This window comes from Nycticebus coucang, chromosome 18 (genome assembly GCF_027406575.1).
Source record: "Nycticebus coucang isolate mNycCou1 chromosome 18, mNycCou1.pri, whole genome shotgun sequence".
NCBI classification, from domain to species: domain Eukaryota; kingdom Metazoa; phylum Chordata; class Mammalia; order Primates; family Lorisidae; genus Nycticebus; species Nycticebus coucang.
In genome coordinates, this window is record NC_069797.1 from 41,361,233 (window position 1) to 41,382,879 (window position 21,647).

The window sequence follows — 21,647 nt, forward strand, 5'->3', positions numbered from 1 at the left end:
CTCTAAACTCTGCCCCGGGCTTACCAGAGTGAGAAGGCAGCATGTTTAGACAAATTATACCAGCGGAAATCCTGGCCAAGGTGAAGAAGGAGAATGCTTTCTACGTTTATTCATTTATTTATTCAGTAAATGTCTGTGGGCTCCTGAAGGGCTCTATCTAGTTGATGAGCAGATCTCTGTGCAGAGACGTTCCAACCCAATGTGGCTTGTGCTGCAGCAGACAGTGGGCTGTGCTGGGGGAAACTGTCTCACACTGCACTGGTTCAGAGCAGCTTGAAGTCAGCTTGACGGCCACATCCTGTCCCCAGAAAGTGCACTTGTTATTCCTTTCACTTGAATGGGACCAGCACATGATTTTCTGAAGAAAGAATAGAAGTAACAGCAATAGAATGATAACATTTGTTTGTGCACACTACGTGATAGGTACTGTTCTAAGTGCTTTTTTGTTCATTCTCTCATGGAAGTTTCATATCATTAGCTAGGTACAGTTATTAATACCATATTAAGGAGAGTAAGCTGAAGCTTGGAGAGATTAAGTAACTTGCCAACTAGCCCACAGATATAGAAGAACCAGGACTTGAACTTGGGTCTGTTATCTCTACCACTCTACCTTGAATCCACTGTGACTCTTCATCAAGGTATAATGGACTGAGTCAGAAGCTCCGAACTCTGCTGCTGACTTTTTCCCTAGCTGGCTGTGTGCTCTTGAATAAGTCCCATCCCATCCTTCACTAGCCCCTCTATCAAATGAGGCTCTTAACTAGCTTCTGAATCAAAGAAATTACATGAGCTGTGGGTAGGGAAAGTATAACGTCTTCCAGTGTGTGCTGTTGCTATTATGAGTTGTGAATTTTGTGACCTTGATTTGCCATCTGCCAGTCCTAAAATATCTAGTATCGATCTTTGTCAGTCTTACTTCTTGACCTGTGTACTTGATTCCAGAAAACCTCTTAAAGTAGGGCCTCTGTATCTTTCTCTGTCAGGAGTGGACCAGACAGCAAGGGCCCAAGGTTATCAAGTACAAGGGCTTTGTTCTGGGGCCATCTCTGCTGCAGATTGCCCAGCTTTAGATCAGCACACACTTTCTGCTTAGATCTCCGTCAGTCCTCGTTGGCACTCTGATCTTTTAAAAGATGAAGTTCAGCCCAGGACCTTGACTAAGGTTAAGTTCTCCTTCATTCCCGGTGACTTAGGAGGAGTGCTTCCTTGTCTGACTGATAGAGACTGGAGCCAAATTTGTAGCAACCAGAGAGCCAAGAAGTTTACCTGACTGTTTTAATGCAGAAGGGAGCTACCACCCTATTGCCCATCCTCTCAACAGGCGCTGTACCCATCCTGGGGGAAAGTGCTATCCTGAGAACCACCAAATCCTGGTCTGGCCAAGCTGGGGGCTAGTGTTTTATTATGTACCTTGGTATTAAATGGATTTGGGTTTGGGAGGAACAGTGGTGAAGGATGAGAAGCATGCTCACAGTATTTATTTATCAACTAACAAAATGTTTAAAATTGCCAGTCCCTTTCTGAAAGGACCACACAAGCCCAACTGCCCTGCCTATGCACATTTTCTCTTCAGCAGAGCTCAGTACAAGGGCACTTGCCTTTCCACCCCTCAGTTCACTTATTAGAACAACTCGTTTCAGACTCTAATGTTGTCTGATCCTTCTAATCATATTCCGGAACTTTGATTTTGACCTTGAGTTATTCTCCAAGTACTAAGCATTACTTGGGAGAGAAGGTGCCATGACTCAGCCGGCTCACTCCAAGTGGTGGAGGGGTCGAGGTGCTAACCCCAGTAGACTCTCAGTCCTTCATGAAAGAGGACTGTTAGCTATTCCCAAACATCTCCCAATAACCCTAATTTGATTTTTAGTTTCCTTTTTGCCCTTTGCTTATAATTTCTCAACATCAGACATCAATGTTTACCTCCATGTACATTACTGCAATATGAAACCACTCTTTCGTCTGAAAGCAAATAAACTGGCTTTAATGGTTGTGCCGTGAAGTAGCAGTGAAAGAGTTAAACGTTTCAGCCGACAGACTGGCCAGCAGGAGTTAGTGGTGTGGAGTAAGAGGGACGCCAGGCTGTCTCTAAACTTTTTGGCCCTCCCCAAGTACAGAGATGAAGGAAGAGCCTCTATAAATCACTGGAGATTAGAGACCCTGTTCTTGCCGACTCCGCAGGGTTGCACTGCTTAATGTCAAAGCCTCACGTATTGCTTTAACAGCACTCCTTTTCTTTATTAAATCCACTTTGAAATAAAAAAAAAAAAAAAGATGATCTTTCCAGTAAGGGGGAGAAGGCTAAAAGGATTTAGAAGGTATCTGCTATGTTACATTACAGAGACTAATAACTGTTTAGGGAGTAAGTAACATTTTTGCACCATCGTAAGCCATAAAAAACGAAAAGAGGTATAAAAGTCTGTTCTTCAGAATTAATGTGTTTAAGTGTTTATTTTGCCCTGTGTCCTTACCTTCAGGTTCTTTCAAAGGGTGAGCAAAGAAACTGGGAAACTGAGCACTAATGACCAAAAGGTTCAGGGGAACACATTCTTAACTTTTTTAGAAACAAGGGTATTTACTCAGGTTAGTGAAGGGAGCACAGAAGGGAGTGTGGTAGTGGAAAGAAAAATGCAAACTTTGCCTGTGTTCCTTCGGTGGCTGAGACTAAGCTTATCTCCTTCATCTGACTTCAATGAAGACATATTTCAAGCAGCTGCACCTATGTCAGATGTCATATTTTGGCTCGAAACTTCCACCTTCTGGGTGGGAGGTTTCTCAAAACGAAGAAGTTGATAGTAATTATAAACTAATTGGGGAGCACTGTGCAAAAGTCTGGTCACAAAACGTAAGTTAAAAACAAATTTATATAGATAAAATAAGAGCGGCTGTGAATTAATTGATAATTACTAAAGTTGGTGGAGGGTATATAGAGCTCATTATGACATCCTCTTTGCTTATATATATATATTTTTAAATGTTCATAATATAAAAATAAATCAGTTTGAATGAAGTGCTTAGCACTTGGTGAAAAAAAAAAAAAAACTAATGTGAGCCAAAATATTAAATCACCAATTATAGCATTTTAATTTATACTTTCAGAGGGATTTTAAGATAAAGAAAAGCTGCCGGAGAATTTTGGTGCCTCTAATTTGTTTACTGCCCTTTAGAGCCTAAAGCTTCTCTCTGTTTTTTCCTTTATAGTCAAATGGCCACTATTTAAACAGAATATTTCAGGAAGGTAGGAATCCCTCATTAAAAGCCCAGCTGAAAGCCTTCAACATCTTGGGAACAAGTGTGGTCAAGGGACTTTTTCCGTTTGCCTGTTGCAGCCTGAATCACACACAAAGCCAAGTCCATTTTGTTTTTAGGGTTTCATTTCTTTTATTCTGTGAACATTTCATGAACAACTACACCTTACCAAGTACTATTAAAAACAAAAAAGCAAAAAGAAAACAAAATGAACAATTGTTGAATAACCCAGGTTCCCACTCTTGAGAAGCTTACGATCTTAAATAGAAGTATTGAAAAAAAAAGATTACATATAAAGTAGGCATGAAACCTTAAAACCTTAAAGGCCACTTTTAAATGTTGCTGTACTTGATGTGGGGAAGGGAATTGCGCTTGCTTTCTGTAGCTCTCAGATTATGACTTGGGGAAGGATTGTGAGATTTGAGATGAGCTCGGAACCGAGATTGGTATGGTGGTGTTTCCATTTGCATTTTGAAGTTTGGAAAGGGTTCACACCTTTAAAATGTGGTTCATATTTGCCAGGGCGAAAAAATGGCCTTGTTTTGCAGTGCCTCCCATCCAAAAGCTGACAAGTCACGGCTTTTGTTCTGACACACAGCTTGAAGGTATCACCTCTGCAGACTCCTGACACAGTGAATGGCGGCTCTTCATTTATGACAGTTTGTGCTTCGCGGATGCTTTCATGTGCTTAGGATGGTTGCCCAGTTTTAAAGTAGCAGCCCTTAAAATAGCTGGAAATGGATGTGGAGTTCAGGTTCGGTTGAAATGGGGTTGGTGGTGCCTGCATGATGTATGTGTGTGCACACTTTTAAGCCCGTGTGCCTGCCTCTGCTGCTGGGAGTCAGTGACAGAGCAGTTTACACAGGGGTCCATTGTGATAGAAAGTACAAGGCCCGTATGGTAAGGAGGAAGACGGAGGGAGGATTGCTTCTAGTGATCCTGGAACAGTTGCTCAGACCAGCATTTAGTGTTTTATTAGGAGAGAACAACTCTATAAAAGGAACAAGAGGTTCAATCATTACAGAGCAGGGCGACAGGAGGCAGCTGCCAGCATGACTTTGAAAACCCTTTGAGATCCTAGAAGAGTTGCCACATATAATGTGCTGCAGCTGCTGGGATCATTTAGGAGAAATACAGAACTTGGCGCCCACCCACCCTACAGAGGATAGGATTCTAGGATCACCCCAATGTTTTCTTTAATGTGTTCCAACCCCCACCCCACTTTCCTCCCTTGCCATTGAATGATCTCACAGTAGTTCTTGTATTTTTCTTTCTTTCTTTTTCCACAGGTATTTTTGTAGAGAACTAAGAGAAAAGACAGTCCCCTAGTGTGATTTGAAACGAAATGAGGGGTCCTGTATTTTTGAGGATCGGGTAGGGAAGTCCAGGTTGGGAGAACACAGAGAGTCCTCTATTCTTGCACCCAGTATTTGTACTTGAAGAGCAAGTTACCAGAGCCTTGCGAACTATCACTTACAGGATGTCACACAAGTAACAAAGTATGTGAATTTCATTTTTTAAAATCTGCCTGCAATGTCTGCTTTTCATCAATGCATACACAATATTTGCAAAATTGAGCCCTTCAACTTTAAAAAATCTCCATTTAAATCATGTAAACTTAAGCAATAAACTAATAGGTAAGTCACATAAAGGTCATTTGTGGGGCTTATTCTTGCAAGTGAATTATTTGAGGCCAGGCATGGTGGCTCATGCCTGTAATCCTAGCACTCTGGGAGGCTGAGGTGGGTGGATTGCCTGAACTCACGGGTTCAAGACCAGACTGAGCATGAGTGACACCATGTCTCTAAAAATAGCCAGGCATTGTGGTGGGTGCCTGCAGTCCCAGCTACTTGGGAGGCTGAGGCAAGAGAATCGCTTGAGCCCAGGAGTTTGAGGTTGCTGTGAGCTGTGACACCATGGCACTCTACCACGGGTGATAATATGAGACTGTCTCAAAAAAAAAAAAGAAAGCAAGAAACATTTGATAATATATAAAATTTTTAATATTTCTCAAAGTGTACATGCTAATTATTGCTGAAATTTAGCAACCAAAAGAATCTGTATAAACCCACATTCTGTGACCAGGCTGTGAGACCACCAGAATGTTATTAAAAATTATCACTATAGGGCGGCTCCTATGGCTCAGTTGGTAGGGCACCGGCCCCATATACCGAGGGTGGCGGGTTCAAACTTGGCCCCGGCCAAACTGCAACCAAAAAATAGCCGGGCGTTGTGGCGGGCGCCTGTAGTCCCAGCTGCTCGGGAGGCTGAGGCAAGAGAATCGCTTGAGCCCAGGAGTTGGAGGTTGTTGTGAGCTGTGTGAGGCCACGGCACTCTACTGAGGGCCATAAAGTGGGACTCTGTCTCTACAAAAAAAAAAAAAAAAAAAAAAATTATCACTATACTGATAAAATCTTGAAAGAGATGTAGCCCCAACCTGGGAATAAATGGAGGGAAAATTAGGGGATGAGTAAAGAGATAGTCACAGTTCTGTATTTAGAAGGGATAATAGAAATCTTATAGGTTGGAAGTCACACCTATAACTTGAGAAAATCCTCCTGCCCCTCCAATCCAAGAGATTCTGATAATTTCTTTTTACATTCTTCCCCCCAGTTGAAAAATCATTCCCACTCTTACTAATGGGAGAGTCACAAATCTCTCAGATATATTGAGGTGGAGACAAAAAATTACTAACTGTTCATTTTACCCTTCTGGCTCATTTCTAAGATAAGAATACTAGAGCCCAGAGAGTTCCTATAGAGGAAAGCAGAGAAAGGTCTTATTCTGTCACTTTGAAAGGACTGCTATATGGACCCAGGCATTTCTTTTTTTTTTTTTGTAGAGACAGAGTCTCACTTTATGGCCCTGGGTAGAGTGCCATGGCATCACACAGCTCACAGCAACCTCCAACTCCTGGGCTTAAGTGATTCTCTTGCCTCAGTCTCCCGAGTAGCTGGGACTACAGGCGCCCGCCATAACGCCCGGCTATTTTTTTGGTTGCAATTCAGCCGGGGCTGGGTTTGAACCCGCCACCCTCGGTATATGGGGCCGGTGCCTTACGGACTGAGCCACAGGTGCTCACAACCCTAGAGATGTAAGTGCTCACAACCCCAAGATGTAAGTCACAACCCTCATGCTGTCACCACGTAACCAGGGATCAACAAAGGCCAACTAGGAGAGAGAGGAAACAGTGGGGCTGGATGTGAGGAACTGCCTGTGGTCATATGCTTACATCCATTACATGCACGTTCAAGGATCTGCTGGGAGTAACAGCTCATTTTGTTGCAAAGTAGCTGGAATCTGTAGTTAAGTAATAGATTAGAGCGTTTCATTCGTGAATCTTCCATTCTCCAAAATAAGTTGTTATTTTCAAAGACAGTAAATGTATAGAAGAGATCCCAGCTACTGTAGTTAAACTTATCATGGAGTTATTTATCATATTTGAAAAGAGATTTTAAATGTAACACCTTATGTTTCTATTCTGGGCCCATGGGCAGATAGTAGTACTGTGAAGTCCCATGTTTTCACAGGTCCTTTACCTCTTTATTTGAAGGTCAAGGAACTTCCCACCAGCCTGGGAAGAATCACCCATCGAAGTATCTTTAAACATTTGATTAAGCCATACAAGGAACAAGCAGAGTTATGCTAGCCACAGCATGGTATTTGGAATTCCTTTTGTTATTAAAAAATTCCACACTGGTTGTCTGAGTCCAGGAAGCCTGAGGAGGGGTAAGCAGTAGAGCTTTTGTCTGGCGCTGCTTTAATGCACTGCTTCAGGTGTTAGTGGGCAAACTTGCTTTGAAAGGCCCTGAGTTGGTAACACAGTAAACCCTCAGGCCCAGTCAGGGTGGCAGAAATGCCTTATGCCTTTGGGTACTACTCTTTTGTTCCATCTCTGCCATCCCTTTATTTATCAAGATTCTAACACAGTAAGGCAGGCTCCATCCAAACCCAGTTGGTGGGAGTTAGCCTGTATTTGATATTGGTCTTTGGAATGAGATCAGTCTTTTCTATACATCGTTAAGACATATCATCTTGGACTTCTGGTTCATTGCTTACTCTTAAAGTCTTTGCTCTTACGTCAGCACTCTGCTCCTGTGGCGCTGTCAATATGACAGGTCAGTTAAACACACAACCACCTTAGTAATTCAGAAAACAAAGACATCTTCATCCCCAGGGCCAAAGCCTTTGATGACATCACAGCATAAAACCATGGCTGCCAGGAAGGTTTTGGTATCACTGCTGAGAATCCCAGCTTCTAAATAGCCCCTGATGGGTGATGAAGTCTTAATGGGGGAAAATGCTTCCCTAAGGCTGATCTCTAAACCTTCGGAGGGTATGCTCCCTAATAAGATACCTGGGAATGGTAATCTAGACAAGGAACTCCCTCTAAGTGGGTTATCTGGAATGATCAGGCTAGATTACTAGGTAGCCCAGTCAGCAACTCTTTTCTTCTTTCCTAAAACTTAATTCTCAAGTGAAATGGTTTATAAGGAGTAGGTGATGGTGCACAGAGGTGTTGGTGATGGAGCTTTCTGCCAGAGAGCAGTATAGCTCCTGGAGGGGAAGAATGGGCAGAGAACCCCTATCTCTGCAACTAACAATGTCCAGCATTATCCCCAAGGCAAAGAACAGACTGAGAGAGTTTTGTCAGATGAATAGCTGCCTCTGTGTCTCTGTGGAGGAAGCTCCTTTGGTGTGAAATTGTTCTCACCAACAATCAAGGCAGTGCCTTCCAGATGAGGGTTCTGTTGTTCAATTCTTTACCTGGTTATGGTGAAGCCTATTTCTGATGCTGCTCAGTTCAAAAAACTAGTCTTGTTGAGATATCTATTGTTGCCATTTGAAATCTCTGTAGATCATCACAATTTTCGACATAACAGTTGCACAGACAGCTGCTGCATCAGCCCAAAAGGGGCATGAAAAGCATCTCTTTCTTCCCAGAAATTGAGTTTTGTTTTGCCAGTGATATTTAGAAAAATATTGCCAGATGTTCTTCTTAGGGACATAGACTCTAAATGTATATCCTTACCATATAAGACCAATGTCTGTCCCCCCACTCCATCATTGCTCCAATTAGATGAAACAGCCTCTATCCAGAGGTCATTTGGATTCTCCAAGTTCCTAGTGGTCACCTTAAGTTAGCCTTAATGAAAGTCTGATGATGTAGTTGCTAGTAAAATCAGTGAAGACAAATAGCATGATCCACTATGATTCGATGGTTCCAATGACCCATCAAATGGGTTTAATGGAACCCAATGGTTCCAAGGCAGGCACTAATATTATTGTTCCAAATTCCAGTCCTCTGTGGGGAGACTATTATTTAGGATTCTATGTCCCTTTTGAAAAAGATGCTTCTGTCAAAGGTACCTGAAACGGTCACCTCCACTCAAGCTGATGTTGACATCATCTTCAGTCAAAGTTCCCATTCCCCAGCCTGCATTCTTCTGCAATTACTACTTTGTTTCTGTAGGGGAAAATGTATTTACTAGAATATGTTCCTACCAATTTGATTTATTCAACATAAATTTATTAAGCAGCAACCATGTGGTAGAGGAGGCTTCCCGGAGACATTATTGACTGAACCAAAGCTTGAAGAACAAGTTGGAATTAGCCAGACAGCAGTGAAGAGGGAACTACACGTCAAGTCCATAGACAAGAGAGGACAGAGCACAAACAGGGAGCTTATTTAGTCCGGGAGGTTCAGGATACAGGGCATGAATGTTTGGAGTGGTAGGAGACGAGATAGGAGGGATAAAAGGCTGATGGTCATGGGGAATTTGGGTACCATGAGAGAGAGCCTGAAGGTTTTGGAGAATCCCCTGGAATTTTAAGCAAGGTAATATGATCAGATACATGTTTCCAAAGCACCACTTTGGCTACTATCTGGAAAATGGACTGAAGTGGAGTGAGACTAGATCCAGGAGAATCATCAGATACTAACTGGATTAGTCTTAAGTGAGGAGTGAGGAGTGCCTGAAGTGAGGCAGTGGCAGTGGGATGGAGAGGAGGTCCAGAAGGTGAGGGTCAGTGGTGTATGAGATCCAGGTCATAACCAGGCAGGAGTCTACAGCGGGAAAAGGGTGGGGATGGAGGAGAAAAGGTGTAAGGAGCCTAAAGAACAACCCAGGAAAATAGGAGCCAAAGCCATCTTCCTTGGCCTTTTCTGTATTGGCTCAGACTGTCTAGAGATCTGGTAGGATGTATGTGAGTGTTGGTGGGGGGAGGGCAGAGGCAGAGAAGGGCATGTGGAAACTCTCAACATCCAAGGGAAGTTAGCATAAACCTTCCTGTTGAGATTATTTCCAAAATTTGACCAGATGTTTAAGCAAATTAACAAATGATTAAAGCAGCAGTCGGCAGGGCCCTAGACCCCCGTGGGAATAAGCAAAGGAGCACGGCTGCAGAGAAAGCCAAGCCCAGGTGTTCTTGCTGGAAAGGAGGTCGGTGTGATGTGAGTCTCCAGTGGTTGATGGGCAGAGTTAAAATAAGGCGAGCTGGCTCCAATGGAGAGGGTGAAATAGGACTCTGGAAAAAGTGCAGGTGTTTGTGTTCACTGTGAGAATACCCTCTGCCCAATGGCTAGGCTGTCCAACATGCTTTTATTCCATCCACCATTAGTGGGCATTCCACTTTCCTCTATAATCAAAGACTGTTCCCAAATTATCCAGAGAGAATCAATGGGCCACTGGGCTTTGCAAAATGGATTCACAGTCAAGTGACTGACTTTGGGGCCCTTCTTCAGCTTCATCATTAGCTCAGTGTGGGGCCTTGGGTAAGTCACTAACCCTTTCTCAGCTTTCTTCCCCTGAAAAAAAGCCAGGGTCACTTTTAGCATTATTATTCTATATGTCCATTTCCGGTTTGAAAAGGCCACAAGTCTTACTTAGAATGACAGATTCTTGTCATTCAAAGACAGCCCTGGACATCAGCAAAATACTCTGGTAAATTGTACTTCCCAGCACACTTCATGCCTGGTGTGTAGCAGGGCTGGATAATTGCCACACTCACTGTAGCCCTTAATCCCTCTGCTGTCATTTAGAACGTCAGGCTTAAAAATCAACTATCTCACTGTACCTCACCAAAGTCAGCTCCCTAGCTAGTCTCATCAAGAGACTGAATTGATCTTAAAATAAAAGTGAAATAAAATGAAAAGGACTTTGAGCTCTAGTTTGTGGAAGTCTCCCAAATATCCTGATCTTTGTGTTTATGTAAACATGGGCTCTCTTCACATCCTTGTTGTCCGTGTAGGTTGATTCTCTAGCTCAAATTCTCTACCCTGAGAATAAGATGAAAAAGATTATCGAGAAGGCCCACTGCCTTCCCCAGGTGCTTCCAAAAGGGAGCGAGAATGCAAGCCCCTGGTAGGGACATCACACACCTATCGGGGGGCACCCACACTTCAATCTCTGTCTCAGGATGCACCCTCCATTTTTCATTCATCCCTCTCATCCTTCTCTAACAACAGAGTTTATTGCCCTCAAATGCAGGCTGCCTTCTAGGTGAAGGTATCACATGTTGTAGTTTAAAATTTATATCGCAAAGATGGGATTCTGAGTAAACTTGAGATAAGGTATTTGAATTCATGATAACACATGGCATTTTCATAGTATTTTTTTATTTATTATTTTGAGACAGAGTCTCACTTTGTCGCCCTAGGTATAGTGCTATGGTGTCATAGCTCACAGCCCTGGACATCAGCAAAATACTCTGGTAAACCGCAACCTCAAACATGTGGGCTCAATTGATCCTCTTGTCTCAGTCTCCTGAGTAGCTGGAACTACAGGAGTCCACTACAACAACTGGCTATTTTTATTTTAGAGATGGGGTCTTGCTCTTGCTCAGGCTGGTCTCGAACTATTGAGCTCAAGCAATCCACCCACCTTGGGCTCCCAGAGTGCTGGGATTACAGGTGTGAGCCTCTATTCTTTAGAGGGTTTGGGGTTCTTTATCAAAAGAATCGCCTGTGGCTCAGTCGGTAGGGCGCCGGCCCCATATACCGAGGGTGGCGGGTTCAAACCCGGCCCCGGCCAAACTGCAACCAAAAAATAGCCGGGCGTTGTGGCGGGCGCCTGTAGTCCCAGCTACTCGGGAGGCTGAGGCAAGAGAATCGCTTAAGCCCAGGAATTGGAGGTTGCTGTGAGCTGTGTGAGGCCACGGCACTCTACCAAGGGCCATAAAGTGAGACTATGTCTCTACAAAAAAAAAAAAAAAAAGTTAAAAAAAAAAAAAAAGAATCTCATTAATACTCTGCCATTTATGTAGGATAGTTAACATGTATCAAAATGTTTGTTTCAGGTGGTGCCTGTGGCTCAGTGGGTAGGGCGCCAACCCCATATACCGAGGGTGGTGGGTTCAAACCCAGCCCCAGCCAAACTGTAACAAAAAGCCGGGCATTCTAGCAGGCGCCTGACGTCCCAGCTACTTGGGAGGCTGAGACAAGAGAGTTGGAGCAGTGATGCCACGTTCTAGCAGGCGCCTGTCGTCCCAGCTACTTGGGAGGCTTAAGCCCAGGAGTTGGAGGTTTCTGTGAGCAGTGATGCCACGGCACTCAACCTAGGGTGATAAAGTGAGACCCTGTCTCTAAAAAAAAAAGTTTGTTTCACACACAGCTTTGAGAGAGCCAGAGAGGTTTAGTTACTTGCCCGTGATTACACAGCAACCAAGTGATCAGCCAGGATTAGGAACAATCCAGGTGGTAACGCAACTGAAATATTTTGGCTCTGACAGCACGGTTCAACAAAAGGATGTTGGTCCTAAGATGGGGAGTGTAGCTTAGCCTTCAAGTCCCACTGCTATCCCAGGAGAACTGTATTTTCTATTTTCCTGAATTCTATTATGACAGGTTTTAAAAAATGATTTAAAATTTATATGTATGTATGTGCATGAAAATATGTGGCTGCTCCCAGATACATGTATAGAAGATGAAAGAGGAAAATGGACAACTTATAATTACAGATATTTTTGTTCATCTGGCATCCAGATGATCTCCCTTGATTCTGACAGTTTTGACAAATCAGTTTATTAAAATTGTAAATGTAACCCAGAGCTGTTTAGTACAGCACTGAGCAGAAGGTGCTTTCTCCTCACATTAGATTTTGCTGCTGCATTATTAGGAGTAAATACAGTTTATATGTAAAGGGCAAAACAGCTGGTCTTTGCCACATACAATCCTAGTTAGTTTCACTGTCCCAAGGCCCTAATCTTTGTAGACCTTTGACCTTGGTCGGGCACAGAGAAGCCTGTGCCCCTGCCCCTTCAACGACAGGTTTCTAAAGAGAAAACTTGTTCCCAAAGAAGGCATTATTCAGGTGACATTTGGAGAAGGAAAGCATCCGTAAGGCAAGTTTTAATTTGGGGTGTTTAAATCCATTGTGCTTTACACAAACAAAAAATAAACCCATTGTGTTTCAAGTAACAGGTTTCATTGTTAACTGTGCAAACTGTGTGGCAGCAAGAAGTAATGACAGAGAAGTCCAGCTGGGAACGCCAAGACCTGTCTCAGCTACCAGGGAAAAATGTACAAAATGCGTGGAGTCACTGAAAATAAGGGAAAGAATTCCTCTTCTCCTATCAACTGCCGTAGAAAGTTGAGAGAGGTTTTTATTTCATATCTGATTAGCTTCAATGACAGTGCTTTCTACCCCACAGATTTTGGTTTTCCTTCTCTCTTATAGCCTCTGACGGGAGTCATTTGTCAATAAGCATGTGTGTCTATGATAAGACAACTTGATCTTTTTGCCACAGACTATTGGCAATGTGGCAAAGCCTATGAACCCTTTCTCAGAATGTTTTCAAAGAAATAAAATGTACAGGAATGTAAAAATTACTAACATATATTAAATACCTGCATATTTATGCTATAGGGATATATATACCTATTTTTAATGTATTAAATAATAGAACTAATCACTACTATAATTTCACAATCATAATGTGTGCGTACCAGGGATCAGCAAACTACAACCCACAGACTGTTTTTGTAAATAAAGTTTTATTAGGGCTTGGCACCAGCCACATGCACAGAGGCTGGTGGTTTTGAACCCAGCCTAGGCCAGTTAGTTAAACAACAATGGGAACTGCAACCAAAATAGCCAGACATTGTGGTTGGCGCCTAAAGTCCCAGCTACTTGGGAGGCTGAGGCAAGAGATTTGCTTAAGCCCAAGAGTTTGAGATTGCTGTGAGCTATGAGGCCACAGTGCTCTACGCAGGGTGACAACTTGAGGCTCTGTCTCAAAAAAATTTTTTTTAGCTGGAAGTTAGCAAAAATATAGGTGATTTTTTTTTCCCGTTCAAATTCATGGACCACCTGAATTCTCTTCATGGATCTCTTGGAGACCTGTGGGCCTGAGTTTCATAATCTCTGAATGAGATTACAACTTGACTTTGCAGCAGAAAGAAACTATTTCTTCATAGTGTGAAAATCTGTACCCTTCCCACCCTCCTCACAAATTTACCCATATTTTCAGATACATGAAAAAGAAGTCAGATCACCACTAAAAGTAAATGAATCAGCCACTTTGGGCTCTTGTTCCCATCTGCAAAGACCCAGTGTCATGCTGGGGGAAGGCCGGCTCTGTCAACCAAGGTTAAGAAAACTTGGGATTCTCCCCCACATACAGCAAGCACATTACTCCTTCCCTATCCCACTCTTCCCTGCCAGGAGAAAGAGCCAGAATTTTCCCTCCCCCACTCCCTGGCTTCTCCTGTTCTCTCTGGTGTATTACTTGACATTTCTCATCTTGTCTCTTAATGTCACGTCAGAATATGCCATGGGATCTGACTATGCCATTTATGTGGCTATGATGTCTTATTCTCCAGAGAGAGCTTCGAGTCTTCAGCAATAACTCATGTCCACTTAATGTGAAAATTGGTACCATCTAATAGAATCTTCAACAAGCTAACCACACCATTCCAATAATGAAATGCAAATTTTTCTGCTTTTTTACCATGGTCATTTTTAGATTCTTGAGAAATGGAATATCCTCTTTATTATTATGAATTAAGATGCAGAGTTTTCTCATACTAATTTTAGGTAACTCCTTCCCTCAAGCACTATCTTTTTTCTTTTTTTGAGACAGAGTCTCACTGTGTTGCCCTCAGTAGAGTCTTTGGCATCTTAACTCACAGCAACCTCAAACTCTTGGGTTTAAGTCATTCTCGTCTCAGCCTCCCAAGTAGCTGAGACTATAGGCGTCTGCCACAACAACCAGCTATTTTTAGAGACAGGGTCTCACTCTGGCTCAGGCTGGTCTTGAACTCATGAGCTCAGGTGTGCCTCAAGCACTATCTTATTTACCCCACAAAACAGACTCAAAAGGTCCCCCATCATTATTACTCCCATTTTATTGCTAAGAAAATTAAGATGTAGGTATTTTGTTACATTGATAAGTCACAAGATTTTGGAATTTATTTCAGCTCGAGAAAAAAGACAGACGTACTTTATCTGGTCCTTCATGTATTCTCAGTTCTAGCCCCTGTTGTGTTTCTACCTGAGAGAACCCTGCAGTAGTTCAAACTCTGTCGAGAAAGGCAGTGAAAGGGAATATTCAGGCCATAGGGAATCTAGTGTCTAAATCATTTCTTAAGTTTCTTTTTCATGAACAAGGGCTTTAAGACAGACCATTTGTAAGACCTCTTCTAGTGCCATGTGACCATCTGTGGTTCTAGGATATTCAAAGCAAAGGATAGTTGAGGCAGCTCAATTTGTGATGAGATCTCCAGCCTGCCTTTCAGACCGGCCATTTGAGGGCAAAGGCTTGGCGGACAGTGGGACAGCAAACACTGCAGCCATCATCCTGGGCTCTGCTGACACAGCAAACCTGGAAATAGTATTGATTTTTCAGATAATGTTTGTCATCTTATTGAGACAAAAGCAGGAGGATTTATAGGGAGCCAGACCTTCACACTGCTGCATCTGCTGAGCTGCCTAAAACAAGAAAAAAAATAGTCTCTCATCTCTAAGGGTGGGGGGAAATATAAACAGCATCTATGTTTGGGTACACAGCAACAGCCTGGACCTTCTGAAGTGCCTGAGAAATGTCCAGTGTGTGGGAAGGAACAGGTGGGCTTCCCTGAGCAATTAGTGCTCTGGGTTTAATAGAGTTTGAGCGCGATTCCGCTCCATCTTTGCGCAGCTTCCAGGATGGCGATCTGAACTGACAGACTCACCACCTGTTGTTAATTGTACTTTGGTGCTTTCTCCTCCTGCTGTCATTTCTCATTTCTACCCTTGACTTCTTTTTAGGGGAGTGGGAACAGTCGGGAGTGACCAGTCCACAGGAAGAGGACACAGGTAGATGTTGGTGTGCACCCTCTTCCATTGACTATTTCTGGCTGTGCATGGCTTGAGGCAGAATTGATGTCTCCCTTCCCCTTGGTCCCCTCTGTGTTGAGCACCTGTCATATGATGCTGTGATAAGTGTTCACAGTCTAGTTTTTCTGCTAACATTCCCGACCTCCTTTCTGGATTGTAAGCTCCTGGAAAGCAGAGGCTGAAAAGTCATCGCTGTGACTCCAACACTAAGTTCTGAAGCTGGTGCTTGGTAGGTGTTCAATGTATTTGTTGGATAAATGGCTGGAAAGTAGGCATAATATCCTTAGCCAAAGCTGTGCTAACCACGCTCCACCCCCAGCATGTCGTTGGGCATTCTTTTCTTGATCCCCATCTGAGCTGGTAACACCACTGTCCACCCCGTCAACAAAATCAGACACATGGGAGTCATCCTTTCTGATGCCTTCTTCTCTGTGTTTTCCACACAAATCAGTCATCAATGCCTGCTGATCCTTTCCGAATAAATAGCTCTCACATTTTTCCTTTCTCCTTTTCATTCCTGTTACCACTAACTACCTGATGGCCCATCGTTGTAATTATCTGGTCTTCTGCCTTCACTCCCCCTCCCACGTATCTGTCCTGTGACACTGCTGCTCTGGCCGTGTCACTCCCCTGTCTAAAATCTTTCAGAAGCTCCTTTTGCCCACAGTAAAAAGGTCAAGTTTCTTAGTGTGGTCTACAGAGCCTTTCATTGGTCTGATATCTGCCTGCTTCTGTACCCACAGCTCTGACCACTTCTGCCCTGAATTTTGTTTCAGGATTGCCAGATTTCTTGTAGTTCTCCAAGTTAGTCAGACTATTTGATGCCTAGAATGCCCTTCCCACTCCTATTTTTTTCCATTCCCACTCACTCTATAAGACTCAGCACTTATGTCACCTTGCCTAGGAAACGTTTTCTGACCTTATTACCCCCAAAAGGAAGGAAAGGAAGGCAGAGGGAGGGAGAGAGGGTTAGTCAGATCTCCTTTGGACTTTCACAGAACCCTGTGCCTGACACAGGAAGTCACCTCCATAGAGTATTGAACTTCCCACATGACTCTTCCAGTTGCCTGATACCCTTGAATTCTATTTTCCTTCTCAACTGTTTTCTAAAGTTTTTATTTATATTGGGATGAAAGTAACAGGTAAATGTCACTTTTTCTTAAGAGGATTACTGTTTTCATAGGGCCCCATTCCCCTGAAGATGGAAAACTGGCATTAGGTCGCCAGCTGACCCTGGTGGATAATCAATGCTCAGTTGAACCTCTGATTCAGTGGCTCAGTCAGGTCTACTCAGCATAGTGTGAGGAGTGCAGAATGCGGCAGAGTGCCACTCGCATCCTGCCAAGTGGGGCAGTGAGCCCACAGCAGCGCCCAGCCCAGCTGGAAGAAAGGCCTGGTGTACTCGAAAGAAACAGCCTTTGAAAGGCTGAGAAACCTGAGTTCAAATCCATTGCTTGCTACTGTGTAAACCTGAGCAAGTTTCTAAACCTCTCCTCATCTGTTAAACGTGCGTAATCCTGTACACACCACAGTGTGGTAAGGACCGCAGGAGGGAACGCGTGCCGAGGAGAGCTGCTAGCATGTGGAAGGCGACTGGTGATGATGGCTGCCTTTGTTATGTTTCCTATCTTGAACCTCTGGTGGAAAGTCGTCAAGCAGCAGAAACCCTTGGCATCATCTTCCTCCTTGTTTCACTGAATTTGGCCCAAAGGGTTATGCCCCAGGTCTCCCTTAAACCAGGCTCCCTGGGGACTTCTCCTTTAGAGAGCCTCAAACACCCTGATGTGTTTCTAGTTCTCAAACAGTTTAGGAAAACGTCGTAAAGCCCTGACTCCTCTGTGGGACAAGCAGTGTAGTGTAACCAGAGCGGCACACCTGAGTCTTGCTTTCACTTCTTGGCAGCTTTATGATCTCAGTACATCCCGTAGAATCTCTGCTGCTGAACTACAAAGGTGATGTGAATTAGCAAATATGTGGAACTTTCTATTGTTGGATGTGCCATTTTTTACTTCCTATGTACACTTTGCTTACAATTAAATTTCTTTGGCACTATAATGGTGGTTTGCTTGTAATTGTTTGTTACCTAGACTTCAGGCGTCAATATAGCGATTAGAGAATAGCAGACTTTTTACTTTATTTTATTTATGTATTCTTTGTTTTGGAGACAGAGTCTCTGTCACCCTTGGTAGAGTTCTGTTGCGTCACAGCAACCTGAGACTCTTGGGGTCAAGCAATTCTCTTGCCTCAGCCTCCTGAGGGAGGGGACTATAGGCGCCTACCGCAATGCCCGACTATTTTTAGAGATGGGGTCTTGCTCTAGCTCTGGCTGGTCTCGAACTCCTAGGCTCAGGCAATCCACATGCCTCGGCCTCCCAGAGTGCTAGGATTGCAGGCATGAGCCACCACACCAGCCCCCTTTATTTTCTTTATTTTTAAAATAGAGAAGTCTCACTCTGCCCACCCTGGATGGAGTGCCATAGCATCATAGCTCATAGCAATATCAAATTCTTAGGCTCAGTGATCCTCTTGCCTTAGCCTCCCAAGTAGCTGGGACTATAGGCATGTGCCACTACACCCAGCTAGTCTTTCTATTTTTATTAGAGACAGGGTCTCACTTTTGCTCAGGCTGGTCTTGAACTTCTAATGTCAGGCTATCCACCTGCCTTAGCCTCCCAGAGTGATAGCATTACAGGCGTGAGCCACAGTGCCTGGCCCAAATTTTGTTTTTAAATGAAAACAAAATTCATCTTAAGAAGTGGAATGAACTTACTCAGTATCACCAAATATCGATTTTAAAATACAGCCCAGGTGAGGTGGCTCATGCCTATAATCCTAGCACTCTGGAAGGCCAAGGCAGGTGGGTTTCCTAAGCTCACGAGTTCAAGACCAGCCTGAGCCAGAGCTAGATTTTGTCTCTAAAAATAGTCAGGCATTGTGGTGGCTTCCTTTATAGTCCCAGGTACCTGGGAGGCTGAGGCAAGAGAATCACTTGAGCCCAAGAGTTTGAGATTGCTGTGAGCTGTGATGTCACAGCACTCTCCTGAGGGTGACAAAGTGAAATTCTGTCTCAAAAAAAAAATTTTTTTTTTCTTTAAAAATACAAGTCTTGGGCGGCGCCTGTGGCTCAGTCGGTAAGGCGCCGGCCCCATATACCGAGGGTGGCGGGTTCAAACCCGGCCCCGGCTGAACTGCAACCAAAAAATAGCTGGGCATTGTGGTGGGTGCCTGTAGTCCCAGCTACTCGGGAGGCTGAGGCAAGAGAATCGCTTAAGCCCAGGAGTTGGAGGTTGCTGTGAGCTGTGTGAGGCCATGGCACTCTACCGAGGGCCATAATGTGAGACTCTGTCTCTACAAAAAAAAAAAAAAAAAAAAAAATACAAGTCTTGAAGCTTTTTTCATTAAAATATTTCTTTGAAAATAAATCCATGGGTACCATTTACATTTTGCTCTATTATTAACCATTCCTTAATGGAACTTTGGAGATTTCCCCAGGCTTGAGTAAAATGATTGTTTCTAACTCAGTTGATTTTCCTGGCACCGGATCTTTCTAGGAACAGCTTGGGGTCTGTTGGCCAATTTGGCATTAAAGCCTCTGGGCCGGTTTCCCCAGCTTCTGTGCTTCTGTCAAAGGTCTGTCAGTGTTGATCAGAAAGTCATTCCCACTGAGTCCTTGTGGTTTTCTTTTACTTCTTTTCCCCACAAGCCACAGAATGAGAAAAGGAGGGACAAAGTTAAGAGGCTAGCGTGGTGCCAGGCTTGAGCTGGCACTTATAGAATGTTGGTTTCCACGAGCAGCCCCACCTCAGCTGTGGGCTTCCTCTGGACTGCTCCCCGGAGGGAATTTTTCCTGCCGGGTTCCACTTCACGTTTAGGAGAACAAAGAATACCACTTGTAGGTTCTCCAACCCCCGCCCCCTTTACTAGAGTTTACTAGAGTTCTTCTTACTAGAGTTTCTTCAGAGTAAGCTCAGTAAAGAACCTAACCCATCCTTTCTTTATCCAACTGCATTTACCACAGCTGTTAAGTGTGGAATAACTTTCTTTTGCCTCCAGCCAACGTGTAAGCGGTCCCTTTTAAATGTCACATTCTAAGTTTGGTATCTACTTGTGTTAAAAAAGGGAGAGTGATAAGGTGGCGCCTGTGGCTCAAGGAGTAGGGCACTGGCCCCATATACAAGAGGTGGAGGGTTCAAACCCAGCCCTGGCTAAAAACTCAAAAAAAAAAAAAAAAAAGAGGGGGGGGAGGGGAAGATAGTGATCCTGATCTTTTTTGATGGGATTTTGCCAGATAAATTAGTATTGAGAAATAAAAAGAACTACATAAATCTGAGAAACTGTAGAAAGGTCTCTAACTAATTTCACGTCCAAGTACTCCATATTGAATTACTTTTTCCCAAGTGTTCTAGAAAGGGTTACATTCCTAAGTAACGACTTAATGGCCAACTTGAGAAGTAATCAAAATTATTCAGTTCCAACTTTTAATTTTTTGTAATACCTTCAGACACCTCCCTATGACTTAAGTAAAATGCGTAGCAAAACATTCCACGCATGGCTACAGATGTAACACAGTGTTATATGAGCAACTCTGAATAATATCAAGACTCAAATTTTCCAAGCACTAATTAAATTGAGCAGATAAATAATCTATTTCATCCAATTACCTTTTGTTTTATCTATTTAGCAAACTCTTGGAAGGAGAGATGTGTGTGGGCTTCCTAAAAAGGGACCTGGGAATTGGGGTCAGAAACTGGCCTAGCCGGGCGATGGAGTTTAGACATCACAGTGCTGTAAACAGCAGTGTGGGCACCGCTGGCCAAGCCCTGTGAGTGTGGCTGAGCATGTGGAGACTCCCGGTGTTGTTGTTTATGCCATTTGGCAAATATTTCTACTCAAGCCTTCAGCTAGTTTATAGCATTTCATTTTACAGCCCATCATGATGATAGTAACCAACCCCAGAAAAACATCAACAAGCATTAGAAATCCTAGTGTTGGGGGATGAACGTGACCTCAGAGACCTCCATTCCATTCCCCTTCCATCCCATCACATCTCCCTCACCGCCCCCTCTAGTTTTCAGTAAATTTCTCTAGCCCAAGTGGTTGCCATGGATCTCGGGTCAAAGCAGGATATTTGGAGGGATTTTTCTAAACACATGCATATAAATGTTGAGAAATAGCACTCTAAAAAAGCAGGAGTCATACACAGACCCCAGCCCCTCTCAGTGAGTAAGACAAAAGGCAGTGTGCTCTATAAATATGGTGAAGTGCCTTGAAAGGATGAGTCTGCGGAGGCCAAGGAGAGGGGAGAGGTGGTTAAGGGAAGGCGGGAGGGAGCGCCTGTGACACCAAGCATGCCTTCCCCCTCCAAACACAGCCTCATAAGACATTTTCCATTTTTGAACAAGGAAACAACAATTACATTTTAAGTTGCATTGGTTAAGAACAGAAAAATATAACTTGGCACAAATTCCCATACTGGCCTTCTAGAACGGATTGGTCTGTAACACCATACTAAGTCTGTTTTCTATCAGTGATTCCTAGCCAGCTTATTAAACAGATTTATACAATGAAAGAATCTAATAACAGAAACATTCACCTTCTTTATTACTTGGCATTATTTATGGTTCGAGTTTTTTCAGCTACTTTTTTATGCACTGGAATCTGCCAACATTGTACTTATAAAGTTTACGTAAGTAGGTTGGGAGAAGATTACATGGTTCTCCTCTGTCCACGCTTGTGGCCTCCCCCAGCCGAGACTGTCCCGTCCTCTGAGCATTTTCAGTGTGGAATCCTGTTTCCTCCTGGAGTCCATGACTCTTGACCCAAACGAGGGTTGAGTTTTTCCCCCCACAAGGAATAATGTTCCTTTCAGCCTTTGGTTTAGTGACAGAAAAAAAAAGAACGTTAGCCTGTGTGAGGGTGTTTATAAAGGAACTAGATAATTCTCTGATGATTTGCTAACATTTCTCAAAATTTTCAGGATGGAAAAAAGATATCCAAAGTCTCCTTTTTCCCTCCCCATTCCTCCTAGGATAAAAAGTGGAGAGATTATGTAAATTTGTTGAGGGAAAGCATCACTCCCCA

At 43.4% G+C, this 21,647-nt stretch overlaps 1 protein-coding gene across 9 annotated transcripts in view; it reads left to right on the plus strand.

The window, feature by feature from the left end:
• Window positions 1–21,647, plus strand: part of BCAS3 (BCAS3 microtubule associated cell migration factor) — a 657,493-nt gene that overhangs the window by 562,699 nt on the left and 73,147 nt on the right. For 5 of the 9 annotated variants that reach the window (XM_053567923.1, XM_053567926.1, XM_053567927.1 and 2 more), the window contains one exon: window positions 15,498–15,545. The exons of the other annotated variants lie outside the window; for them this stretch is intronic. In XM_053567923.1, the coding sequence (XP_053423898.1) occupies window positions 15,498–15,545 (48 nt within the window). The remainder of the gene's footprint in view (window positions 1–15,497; window positions 15,546–21,647) is intronic. 9 annotated transcript variants of the gene reach the window in all.